This window comes from Bubalus kerabau, chromosome 21 (genome assembly GCF_029407905.1).
Source record: "Bubalus kerabau isolate K-KA32 ecotype Philippines breed swamp buffalo chromosome 21, PCC_UOA_SB_1v2, whole genome shotgun sequence".
NCBI lineage: Eukaryota > Metazoa > Chordata > Mammalia > Artiodactyla > Bovidae > Bubalus > Bubalus kerabau.
This window is the reverse complement of record NC_073644.1, coordinates 59,190,898-59,203,467: the sequence shown is the minus strand read 5'-3', so window position 1 is coordinate 59,203,467 and position 12,570 is coordinate 59,190,898. Positions and strand designations below refer to the sequence as shown.

General features: G+C 40.2%; 1 protein-coding gene across 3 annotated transcripts in view; it reads right to left on the bottom strand.

The window, feature by feature from the left end:
* WDR7 (WD repeat domain 7) overlaps positions 1–12,570 on the bottom strand; it is a 350,409-nt gene that overhangs the window by 278,278 nt on the left and 59,561 nt on the right. For all 3 annotated transcript variants that reach the window (XM_055559425.1, XM_055559426.1, XM_055559427.1), the window contains exon 13: positions 4,038–4,233. In XM_055559425.1, the coding sequence (XP_055415400.1) occupies positions 4,038–4,233 (196 nt within the window). The remainder of the gene's footprint in view (positions 1–4,037; positions 4,234–12,570) is intronic.

Here is a 12,570-nt window from a genome sequence, read left to right as displayed (position 1 = left end):
TTTTAATAAGTTCGTAAGTAGGAGTCAAGATGTTGAGCTGGCCAAATCTTGTTGCTGGTTGTTATACTAACTTTCTAACTACTCAGAGTTGTGAAGGAATAATCATTTCCATGGCTTCTAGTGGGTAGCCATTCCCTTCTACGGGGCATCTTTCCAACCCAGGGATTGAACCCAGGTCTCCTGCATTGCAGGCAGATTCTTTACTGTCTGAGCCATCAGGGAAACCCCCTATTAAGCACTATTGCATATAATTAACGGAGAAGGCAATGGCAACCCACCCCAGTACTCTTGCCTGGAAAATCCCATGGACACAGGAGCCTGCTGGGCTACAGTCCATGGGGTCGCGAAGAGTCAGACACCACTGAGCGACTTCACTTTCACTATTCACCTTCATGTACTGGAGAAGGAAATGGCAACCCACTCCAGTGTTCTTGCCTGGAGAATCCCAGGGACGGGGGAGCCTGATGGGCTGCCATCTATGGGGTCGCACAGTCAGACACGACTGAAGCGACTTAGCAGCAGCATATAATTAAGAGGATAAATAAAACAACAAAAATTTTGGACCTCTCTCTCTCTAAGTTTTGTATTACTAGCTTTAACTTCATTTCATAAGGAAATGAACACTGAAAATAAAAACTATCCATTTGAAGAGAAAAATAACCAAAATGCTCCATGAAATTATAAAGTTAAGACATTTTTAAGTGCTGTTAAGCTAGAAGCATCAGTGTAATTCAAAATGGCAAACAGAAAATTGCACAAAATGCCTGAGTAGTTTTCATGTAATGTGATTTCATCTGTAAAAATACATTCCCAAAACACGAAGTAGAGGCAAAAAGTATCTCCTCAGAGTTTAAACACATTTCATACATCAAGCCTGGGCCGAATCTGATTTATTTTTGCTTCATTTTTTATTTATTTAATTAATAAATAATGTCAATACCTTCAGGATGTGCCTTCCTGGCTCCCCAGGGACCTCTATATCACTAGCTAAAACCTGAACAGCAAAGATGGAAAAAGAGCGTACACTCCCTATTATGGTTGAAGTCCAAAATTTATTCTGCTTCCCTAGCTTTATCTTGATTTAAGAACGCCATATTGACTGATTGTTTATCAAAATCCTCCTGAAGGTCAGAAGATAATTGGTCAACTGCAATATTATGTACTGGGCTTAATTATAGTAAACCGGTTATAAAAATAACATCCTCGTACACATACAGTCAGGAGCTATTTGTCATTTCCTACTAGGGAAACTACTGGAAAAGTAATTCTGTCTTCCAGTAAGGTCTCATTTGTAAAGACTTTCATATTCTTTGTAAATATCCTTCAAGTATCTGAACTATTCAAGTATCATATATTTCAGCATCTACGAAATTCAGAAAAATTATATTCTTTATCATATTAATGTTTAAAGTTCTAGACAAGTTTAACATACTCTTGTATTTATAATATATCAACTGTTTATATATGCAGTATTTTAAAATAATGTTGTATAATTATCAGCACTATAACTGTCTTTAATATTAATTCTCAAAAAAAAATTTCTTAATAAAGGTAAGGTCATATCCCCAAGGCCAACAAAGTAACAAGTTAGGCATGTTTGTTAAATAACAATAATAGGAAATATACACATATGCAAGGACACACACAAAATACACAAACATACATGGATGCGCACTTCCTGTATCTACGGCATACCAGGTAAATATTATGTCATTTTATTCTCTCAGGAACACTATAAAATGGGAGCTATTATTATCTTCATTTTGCTGCTAAGTCGCTTCAGTCGTGTCCGACTCTGTGCGACCCCATAGACAGCAGCCCACCAGGCTCCCCCGTCCCTGGGATTCTCCAGGCAAGAACACTGGAGTGGGTTGCCATTTCCTTCTCCAATGCATGAAAGTGAAAAGTGAAAGGGAAGTCGCTCAGTTGTGTCCGACTCTCAGCGACCCCATGGACTGCAGCCCACCAGGCTCCTCCGTCCATGGGATTTTCCAGGCAAGAGTACTGGAGTGGGGTGCCATTGCCTTCTCCGTATCTTCATTTTACAGATGAGTAAATTGAGAGACTTGCCATAGATCACAGTGCTGCCAAATGGTTGATCTTAAATTCACACTGAGTCTGACTCCAGCGAAAAAGTCAAAGTGTTAGTTGCTCAGTCATGTCTGACTCTTTGGGACTCCATGGACTGTAGCTTGCCAGGCTTCTCAGTCCATGGGATTCTCCAGGCAAGAATACTGGAGTGGGTAGTTATTCTGTACTCCAGGGAGTTTTCCCAACCCAGCGATCGAACCTGGGTCTCCTGCATTGCAGGCAGCTTCTTCACCGTCTGAGCCACCAGGGAATCCCAGAGCCCAAGACAAACTCTGTATATAGTTAACCTTAAACAGCACAGGTCTGAACTTTGCAGATCCACATACGCATGGATTTCCTTTCTCGGTAGTGAATGCTACAGTACTACATAATCCTTGGTCCTTTGAATCCAAGAATGGAGAACCACAGATGTGAAGAAAACATGGGAATGGAGGGCCAACTTTAAGTTATACACAGATGTTCAACTATGAAGAAGGTGGGGTCCTCAACCCCCATGTTGTTCAAGGGTCAACTGTATCTGGTTTGTAGCATGGACCAAATCAGCGAACATGAAACAGTGCTGCTCAGCAGATAGGGTGCAACAGAAAGGAACACAAAACAGGATACAAAATTACATACTACAACAGCAAATCCGTTTTTTAAAGTGTAGCAATGAGACTAGAGAGAAACGTGTCCACACTCCCCACTGAACAATGGTGAATTTGAGTTCATCTTTCTTTTCTAATGCCTTTGTACTCTCTTGAGCTTCCCTGTGGCTCAGCTGGTAAAGAATCCACCTGCAATGCGGGAGCCCTGGGTTCGATTCCTGGGTCAGGCAGACCCCCTGGAGAAGAGAAGGGCTCCCACTCCAGTGTTCTGGCAAAGAGTCGGACATGACTGAGCGACTTTCACCTTCACTTTGTGCTCTCAAAATTTGACAAAAACTAAGAACCTGTTTTACAATCAGGCCCAAAAAAACAAAAAAAAAAGTTAAATGCCAAAGTAAAGAAGTCTGACACTCTTCAAGAACACTTCCTCTTGTCAAAACTGCTTGTGTACTATCAGAGAGAACAAGGACTGTAAATGAAGGATAGGTGAAGATTATGGCTACTTGCTCCAAAAAGACCTGTGAGCTCTCCCTCTTATACCACCATCCAAGCCAGAAATATACACATAGTCTGATTTCAAACAGGAATATTTAAGAAAACAAAAAACAGTTTCAGAGAAAAAAAGGAAAAAATAGTAGAAATATTATATAGCACATAAGTTCTTTAGGAACATAAAGAAAGGTTTAACTCACTGATAGATGACTTAGGATAGTAAAAAGTAGAATAAAGTGTGTTTTTAAAAGCCCAAACTAATAAACATGTAGTTACATACTTAAAAATTTCCAAGGAAAAATGCTTTCTGTATGTAAACTTTGTATGTCATGGCCTATATTGTTAAGCTAAACATTATCTGCAGCATCTTATGCCACATATGTAAAATATCTGAACCCTGAAATTTTACATGTTCCCTCGAGAACTTAAAACTTTTCATTATCTCCTCCAATTAAAGGCCCTGTATTATTTTTCTGCTGTTCAAATGAAAGACAATTCTTTTTCCATTGTTTCTGAACTAGAGGCAAAAATGATTCTTTAATCTTACAATTTGCCTCATGAATTATATAGAAATCACTTAGCTGTCTGGTGTCTGATATCTGTCCTAAGTTGAATATTGTCATTAACCACATTTCTCTAAAGATCAGTGAACTACTCTACAAGTATCTGAGAGAGTACAACAAATTATTTTAGAGGACATCTAAGTATTTTTTTGTTGATAATTATAAGAACACTTAGAAAAAGCGGTGATGAGAAACACAAGTAGCAACCTTTTGACATTTCAGGGGGTTTTCCTCAGACAAAAGATTTTTCATTTCTAGGAAGCCAAATATACGCATTTAACTTCCTAGTCTCATCTGTTCTTACCAGTATCCATTTGCCAGACATACACGGAGCCGTCTGAACATCCCACCACCAGGTAATCGTCAGAAGGCCTCCACTTGATTACTTGAATGGGGAAAAGATGACGGGACGCCAGCATAATGCATTTTTTCTCTCGCAAACTTAGAAGTCCAACTGAGTGGTCACTGGCTACAGAACAGATGCAGTGCTGCACTCTTGCCTGAAAGAAAAAATAAATCTCAATCACATCTAGATTAAATTCAGAATAACATGGATCTGGTCCTCAGTGAAATCAAAATTAGTTACACATTCACCGCTGTCGAAAACATGAACCACAACACCAGGATGTGTCGAAAATTTTCTTCTTTTATATTACACCTAAAATGCCCAGTTCAATCATCACAACACTTTGAAAAAGACTACATTAAAACGAGTTTTAAAAAGGAAAAGACACCTAGGAAAAGCTGCTGCTCAAATCGGAAGATGACCTCACTAAAATGATTGCTATATACGAACAGACAGAGCTGGAAAGAAATTGACCTGTTATGATGTGTTCTCTTTCCCCGTCTGAACTTCCCTTTGCGAGCAGCTGGAGCTGTGGTCTGCAGCGCTTCTGTCTGTGACTCTGTCTTTTAGACCCATGCTCTTCCCTGCTCTTTTGCTCAAAAACAATACCCTCACGCTCCCTCTGCCACAAACATTTCTGAAGAGCCGCCATTTGTATTATCTGAAGGTGTGCTTCACAGCTTCCGCCTAGAACCTCAGCAGGCACACGGCCTCAACTAACATACAAAAGCTCAGTAAACAACCTGCTCTGTATTTCCTGCTCATCCCTGCTTTGTGCCCTTCCATCCCTTTTTAGAACAAGATGGAATATGATATAAACAATCAAAGACGGTAAAGATTTTCAGTAGCTACTGAGAACTGAATCCACAATGGAGAAAATTAAACATTAGTCTTTATATGTCTGAAAGACCATGTATAAGCAACTTAAAGCTTTGTAGTGAATTATTAGATTGTGCTTCCGGTTCACATCAAGGTGAACCCGTATGAAAATAGCCATCTGAAATTCATTACTGTGGCTATTTATTGAGGAGGAGAGCTAAGGCACTATATGTTAAGACATATGATCCCTGCTACAGGCTTCCCTTGTGGCTCAGCTGGTAAAGAATCTGACTGCAATGCGGGTGAGACCTGGGTTCGAATCCTGGGTTGGGAAGATCCCCTGGAGAAGGGAAAGGCTACCTACTCCAGTATTCTGGCCTGGAGAATTCCACGGACTGTATAGTCCATGGGGTCACAAAGAGTCAGACACGACTGAGAGACTTTCACTTTCAACTTCATCCCTTCTATGGGATCCAGAGGAGAAATTTCTCAAAGCTCATTCTGCTGCGCTTTGCCTGAGCAGACTTTTTTGGCTAAAGAACAGTATCTCCCTCATTGGGAAATGTTGACATGTTATCAGATGAGAAAAAGCAGGAGGCAGGGGCAGGGGGTGACCAGACGTGCATGGGAAACACAAGTTACAGTTGTTTTTATCCACAGAGCTTCGAAGAACCTCTAACCTGTAACAGGAGTATAATTATATCTACAGAGGGCCTACAAATATCTACATTCATTTGACCATCATAATCTCATAAGACAGTTTTTAAGGAACACACTTTGGGGAAGGCTGCTGCAACTGATTCCTTCGATGTTTTGGCTACTAGGAAACATAGGCCTGAATTTTCCACTCATAACAGAGGGGGTGTGGGCATACATTTCCGAACATGGACTCTTGGTGGGCTTATCTAGTTTCTCTCTCATGTTCTCTTCACTGTGATTTTGCTTTATTTTTATCTAACTAAATACTGTTTATTTCCTGTAAACAACCCAAAATCAATTTTTGAATGAAGCAGAACATTAGAAAAAGACAGAAAGATTTAACTCGTCACTTTGTTCTTTAATTCAGGTGTTTCCACCTTTGGTACTGTGTTAGCTTTATTTGTGCTTTGTGTTCTATAATGATATAAAAACTATAATCAGCATAGTAGCTATTTACTAATTTTCAAAGTTAAGAAAACTAAGTTCAGAAAGATCATGTTATAAACTGTTATTAAAACATCACATAGAATTTTCTTCACATCTTTTAAGCTTATTTATTTCATGCTTCCTAATAAGCATAAAACATTTCTTTCTTTAAAAAAGACATTAAGGACTAAAGGGTAGCTGACTATGGCATGTAAAACTTCACCTTGTAATTAAACAGTAAGTCAGACTACAGTGGCAAACTACAAAAATATCATTTAAATACAGGCAATGTTAGAATATAACATGGCAGAAATATGACATAATGTCTTTATTTTCAATTACTTCACACTACATAAGGTATTTTTGACTTTGACCAGACATACTGATAACAGAAGACAATAGTTTAGGGTGAATAAAAAAATAGTAGTTTAGTACAATGGAGAGTTTGCATTTCTACAAATAAACATTAATACTGACTTTGCATTTATCAAATATATCCATCATTCAATTTACAAAAAGATGACTGCCACATGAATGGTTACCTATTTGTATTTGGGGCTTCCCAGGTGGTGCTACTGGTAAAGAACCCACCTGCCAATGCAGGAAATGTAAGAGACTCGGGTTCCATCCCTGGGTTGGGAAGACTCCCTGGAGGAGGGCATGGCAACCCACTCCAGTATTCTTGCCTGGAGAATCCCCATGGACAGAGGAGCCTGGCGAGCTACAGTCCATGGGGTCGCAGAGAATCCAATGCAACTGAAGCCACTTAGCATGCACACACATTTTCTATTTTGCAATGAGGATCTGTGAAAAAGTAGCTGTTTTATTTATTTTTCTTACCAGAGAAAACAAATCTAACAGTGATCGTTTTCTCTGTGTATGAGTCACTGCAAAGAACTGTTTCTAAATAGCGTTCCTTTCCCACTACTCACACCCTTTAATCAGGCACTGATGAGAGAACGTGCCCTCAGTCGCTCAGAGTCGTATCCGACTCTGTGTGTGCGTGCGTGCTCAGTGGCTCAGCCGTGTCTGACTCTCTGCAACCCCATGGACTGCAGCCCACCAGGCTCTTCTGTCCATGGGATTCTCCAGACAAGAATACAGGAGTGGGAAGCCATTTCCTTCTCCAAGGGATCTTCCCGACCCAGGGATCAAACCCACGTCTCCTGCATTGCAGGCGGATTCTATACCACTGCGCCACCTGGGAAGCCTCCTCAATCTTTAAACTGAACTAATCCTTAATTAACGTCACACATCTAACTCGCCAACTTCCCAGTCCCCAAGTTGACAATCATTTCATTAATGTTCACATACATTCCTATCATTCCCTTTCATAGATAAAATGAGCCCTAGGCGGGGGGAGCTGAAGTCTGTTTGTTAAAAAGGTGAATTTTTTATCGATATTCTTTACTCTGGTGTTTTTCAAATTATGTTCTATTGGTGGATCTCAACATCTGAAGTGATAACAAAACTGAGAAGCGTTCTCTCTCGGCCAAGCATCTCCGACTACAGTTTACAAGCTGAAGTGTTCCTGTTCTAACGGAGAACCTGACCTCCAGCACCAAATCCTCATGAGAAGTTTTACCGTCAGGACTGTCACCTTTGTCATGTATATACAGGTGGATAATTTTTTTTTTAATTCAAGAAAATGCAATCCATCTTCATAAAAAGATTTAAAGTCTCTACATCATCTTAGCACCCTTATTAGTAAAACACAAAGCAAAAATTAAATCATAGCAGAGGATGTGCTTTAAAAAGTAGATTGTGGGGTGTAATTTTCTGAAGGAAAAAATAACTGAACTCCAAAAATTCTAGTTTTTCATTCTCACATGATACGTTCTTTTCTGACATCTGTATTTACATTAAGTACGTTTTAAAGAGTAGTTCTGTTCTTCACTCACACAGTGCAATAATGGTGAGAACTGGTACATGACATGCCCCATCCACAAAAATGTGTTTGGCCCCAAATAAAAATGGTATCAGTTCAGTTCAGTCACTCGGTCGTGTCCAACTCTTTGCGACCCCATGAATTGCAGCATGTCAGGCCTCCCTGTCCATCACCAACTCCTGGAGTTCACACAAACTCATGTTCATCGAGTCGGTGATGCCATCCAGCCATCTCATCCTCTGTTGTTCCCTTCTCCTCCTGCCCCCAATCCCTCCCACCATCAGAGTCTTTTCCAATGAGTCAACTCTTCGCACGAGGTGGCCAAAGTATTGGAGTTTCAGCTTCAGCATCCGTCCTTCCAAAGAACACCCAGGACTGATCTCCTTTAGAATGGGCTGGTTGGATCCTCTTGCAGTCCAAGGGATTCTCAACAGTCTTCTCCAACACCACATTTCAAAAGCATCAATTCTTCGGCGCTCAGCTTTCTTCACAGTCCAACTCTCACATCCATACTTGACCACTGGAAAAACCATAGCCTTGACTAGAGGGACCTTTGTTGGCAAAGTAATGTCTCTGCTTTTGAATATGCTATCTAGGTTGGTCATAGCTTTCCTTCCAAGGAGTAAGCGTCTTTTAATTTCATGGCTGCAATCACCATCTGCAGTGATTTTGGAGCCCAGAAAAATAAAGTCTGACACTGTTTCCACTGTTTCCCCATCTATTTCCCATGAAGTGATGGGACCAGATGCCATGATCTTCGTTTTCTGAATGTTGAGCTTCAAGCCAACTTTTTCACTCTCCACTTTCACTTTCATCAAGAGGCTTTTAGTTCCTCTTCACTTTCTGCCATAAGGGTGGTGTCATCTGCATATCTGAGGTTATTGATATTTCTTCCTGCAATCTTGATTCCACCTTGTGCTTCTTCCAGCCCGCATTTCTCATGATGTACTCTGCATATAAGTTAAATAAGCAGGGTGACAATATACAGCCTTGACGAACTCCTTTTCCTATTTGGAACCAGTCTGTAGTTCCATGTCCAGTTCTAACTGTTGCTTCCTGACCTGCATATAGGTTTCTCAAGAGGCAGGTCAGGTGGTCTGGTATTCCCATCTCTTTCAGAATTTTGCAGTTTACTGTGATCCACACAGTCAAAGGCTTTGGCATAGTCAATAAAGCAGAAATAGATGTTTTTCTGGAACTCTCTTGGCTTTTCCATGACCCAGCGGATGTTGGCAATTTGATCTCTGGTTCCTCTGCCTTTTCTAAAACCAGCTTGAACATCTGGAAGTTCACGGTTCAAGTATCGCTGAAGCCTGGCTTGGAGAATTTTGAGCATTACTTTACTAGCGTGTGAGATGAGTGCAATTGTGCGGTAGTTTGAGCATTCTTTGGCATTGCCTTTCTTTGGAATTGGAATGAAAACTGACCTTTTCCAGTCCTGCTGAGTTTTCCAAATGTGCTGGCATATTGAGTGCAGCACTTTCACAGCATCATCTTCCAGGATTCGAAAGAGCTCAACTGGAATTCCATCACCTCCACTATCTTTGTTTGTAGTGATGCTTTCTAAGGCCCACTTGACTTCACGTTCCAGGATGTCTGGCTCTAGGTCAGTGATCACACCATCGTGATTATCTTGGTCATGAAGATCTTTTTTGTACAGTTCTTCAGTGTATTCTTGCCACCTCTTCTTAATATCTTCTGCTTCTGTTGGGTCCATACCATTTCTGTCCTTTATCGAGCCCATTTTTGCATGAAATGTTCCCTTGGTATCTCTAATTTTCTTGAAGAGATCTCTAGTCTTTCCCATTCTGTTGTTTTCCTCTATTTCCTTGTATTGATCGCTGAGGAAGGCTTTCTTATCTCTCCTTGCTATACCATCCATGCAAACGAAAATAAGCATCTGAAGAGTTAGGTCTAGTTTTACTGTAATGAGCAACAGCCTTGAAATAGCCAAAATAATCAAGACTGAAAACAGCAACAACAAAAATTAGTATTACTAGGCCCAAGAAAGCACAGTTATTAGAGGTACTTAACTCACAACGAAAGAGGTTCTTTGCTTTTAAAACATGGATTTAAATAAATTTAATTTTTCTTCTTTCAAGAAAATGCTAGTCCAATTTGTATGAAGAAAACTTGCCTAGAGCAGAAATGACCCAGATACAGTTAAAATCTCATTAATTTTGATCCCACTAATTAATTCTGAGTTGATGGTTACCTTCGCAGGCTGTGTAAAAACAAATTAATGGTCTAAAGAAAGCAAAGGTCTAGCCTATTTAAATGTAAAAAGAAAAAAAGGCCATTCAAGTACCACTTTGGTATTAATTTTAATTCAAACAATGAACAGAGTAATGATAAATAATTCTCAACTACCTGCTAAATGAAAGCATTTAAAAGATTTGCTAAAACACAATTAACTTGGTTTCTTATCTATTCTCAAAATTATTGAAGAAGCACTTCTTAAAGAATATTTCATAGTTTCTTCACTCTGATTTAGGCCTAGCTTCCTCACAAATAAGTTGAATTTTAGTACAATTTTTATTATTAAATTATTAAATTCTAGAGATCTCAGTTACTGAACATTTACTTCACCTATAATGACTCATTCTATAATTTGATTAATTACATTCTACTTTACTTTACTTTCTTCCATTTCAACCTGGAAAAGTCACCTAAACCTGACTTAACCCCAAGGATATTTTAACAAGGAAAAGACATTTAAATTGTGCATGTAAAGTAAAAATACAAAGAACTAAAAAAATATGAACCTCTTATCTTTAAATTATTTGAAAAACATTTATGTTCCAAACTTGTTTGATCAAACACCCATTCATTAGAACTCTGTAATGTATCCTCACTATATGTATATTTATAAATTAAATATGTACTTGTGCCAATACATCATGTATATTGTAAAACATGCTCAAGAATATATATTTTAAAAGGATGATTCAGTTTAAATAAACAAATTTAAGATGAGATATTTTCTTAAATGTCTTGCAAGAACTTTATGTTAGCAGTAGCCAATACCTCAAAGCATAATATTTATCTTTAGGAAGGTTTCACTGTTAATGATAGTGAAGGTAAATACATATTTTATATACTGAGTGGCTCAGTTGTATCTGACTGACTGCGGTCCCATGGACTGCCGTCTGCCAGGCTTCTCCAACTATGGAATTTTTCAGGCAAGAATACTGGAGGGCGTTGCCACTTTCTACTCCAGCATATCTTTTTGACCCAGGCATCAAACCCAAGTCTGTTGCGTCTCCTGCCTTGGAAGGGAGATTCCTTACCACTAGCGCCACCTGTAATCAAGAATTGTATGGCTGTCCTCTTGCCAGATTGATCAAGTGATCATTGTTTGAACCTGATAATGGGGCTAATAAAAGGGCATTTCATTTTCACTGGAAATATCTCCCAGCATTATTTGCCCTGCTCATTTTGTGACGGCGGGGTTAAGACCTGTACAGCACGATCTGCCAGCTCTCATAGAAAACGCACTGTCACCGGGAGCACACCCATGAGAGCACTGAGGTCCCCCGGAGGCAGCAGGCCCACGCAGAGCCCACGCAACACGCACCCTCTAACGCGTGAACCAAGGGGAAGCGCTGAGGTCCCCCGGAGGCAGCAGGCCCACACAGAGCCCACGCAACACGCGCCGTCTAACGCGTGAACCAATGGGAAGCACTGAGGTCCCCCGGAGGCAGCAGGCCCACACAGAGCCCACGCAACACGCGCAGTCTAACGCGTGAACCAAGGGGAAGCGCTGAGGTCCCCCGGAGGCAGCAGGCCCAGGCACAGCCCACGCAACACGCGCCTTCTAACGCGAGAACCAAGGGAGAGCACTGAGGCCCCCCCGGAGGCAGCAGGCCCACGCAGAGCCCACGTGACACACGCCCGTCTAAGCGTGAACCAAGGCGGGCATCGATGTCCTTTCATCCAGTAAATGTTCATAAGCTCAATTTGTTAAGGTTAAAAAAAGAATAAGAGGTTTAATATTTCATTCCCTTGCCCCAACCAACTATCTCACAGATTCCACTTTAGCACCTGCCACTATCAACTGACTTATAGGGTGTAACACACACCATTAAAAAAAAAATTTTTTTTTTGTTATGGAACAGAACTCGTACAGCATGGACTGAGCATCTGATCAACTTGGTCAGTACATTACAGGTAAATATTATTCAAAATCATGTTCCAACCACTGTATTAGTTCTTTCCGAGAAGGAAAAGGCACCAACAACATCAGAAGTTAATTAAAAGCAGGGGCTAATGAAAAGCAATAGGTAAAAACACTTACTTTGATTTAATGAAAAAAATTAAGATAATTGGTGTAAGGAAAAGGAGGACAATACTGAACTGAAGCAAATATATTCCAAGGTCAATTATTATTTTTCAAATAATTCTGATCCTCAACCAATAAGCACTACCTGAATTTGCCAGTAAATAACCTTCACGGTTCATTAGTGCTGAGCAGCAGAATGCCACAAGCCATCACAGGATCTGAGAGTCAGAAAGTACCACCTAGGTCATCCAGCCTGACCTCACGCATTTTACAAGACCTCATTTTAAACTGTTCCCAGAAACCTCTTATGTAACCCGTTCCTAAGCATCTGCCATGAATTACAGAAACTAGAGACAGCTAGTTTATTCCACCCACCA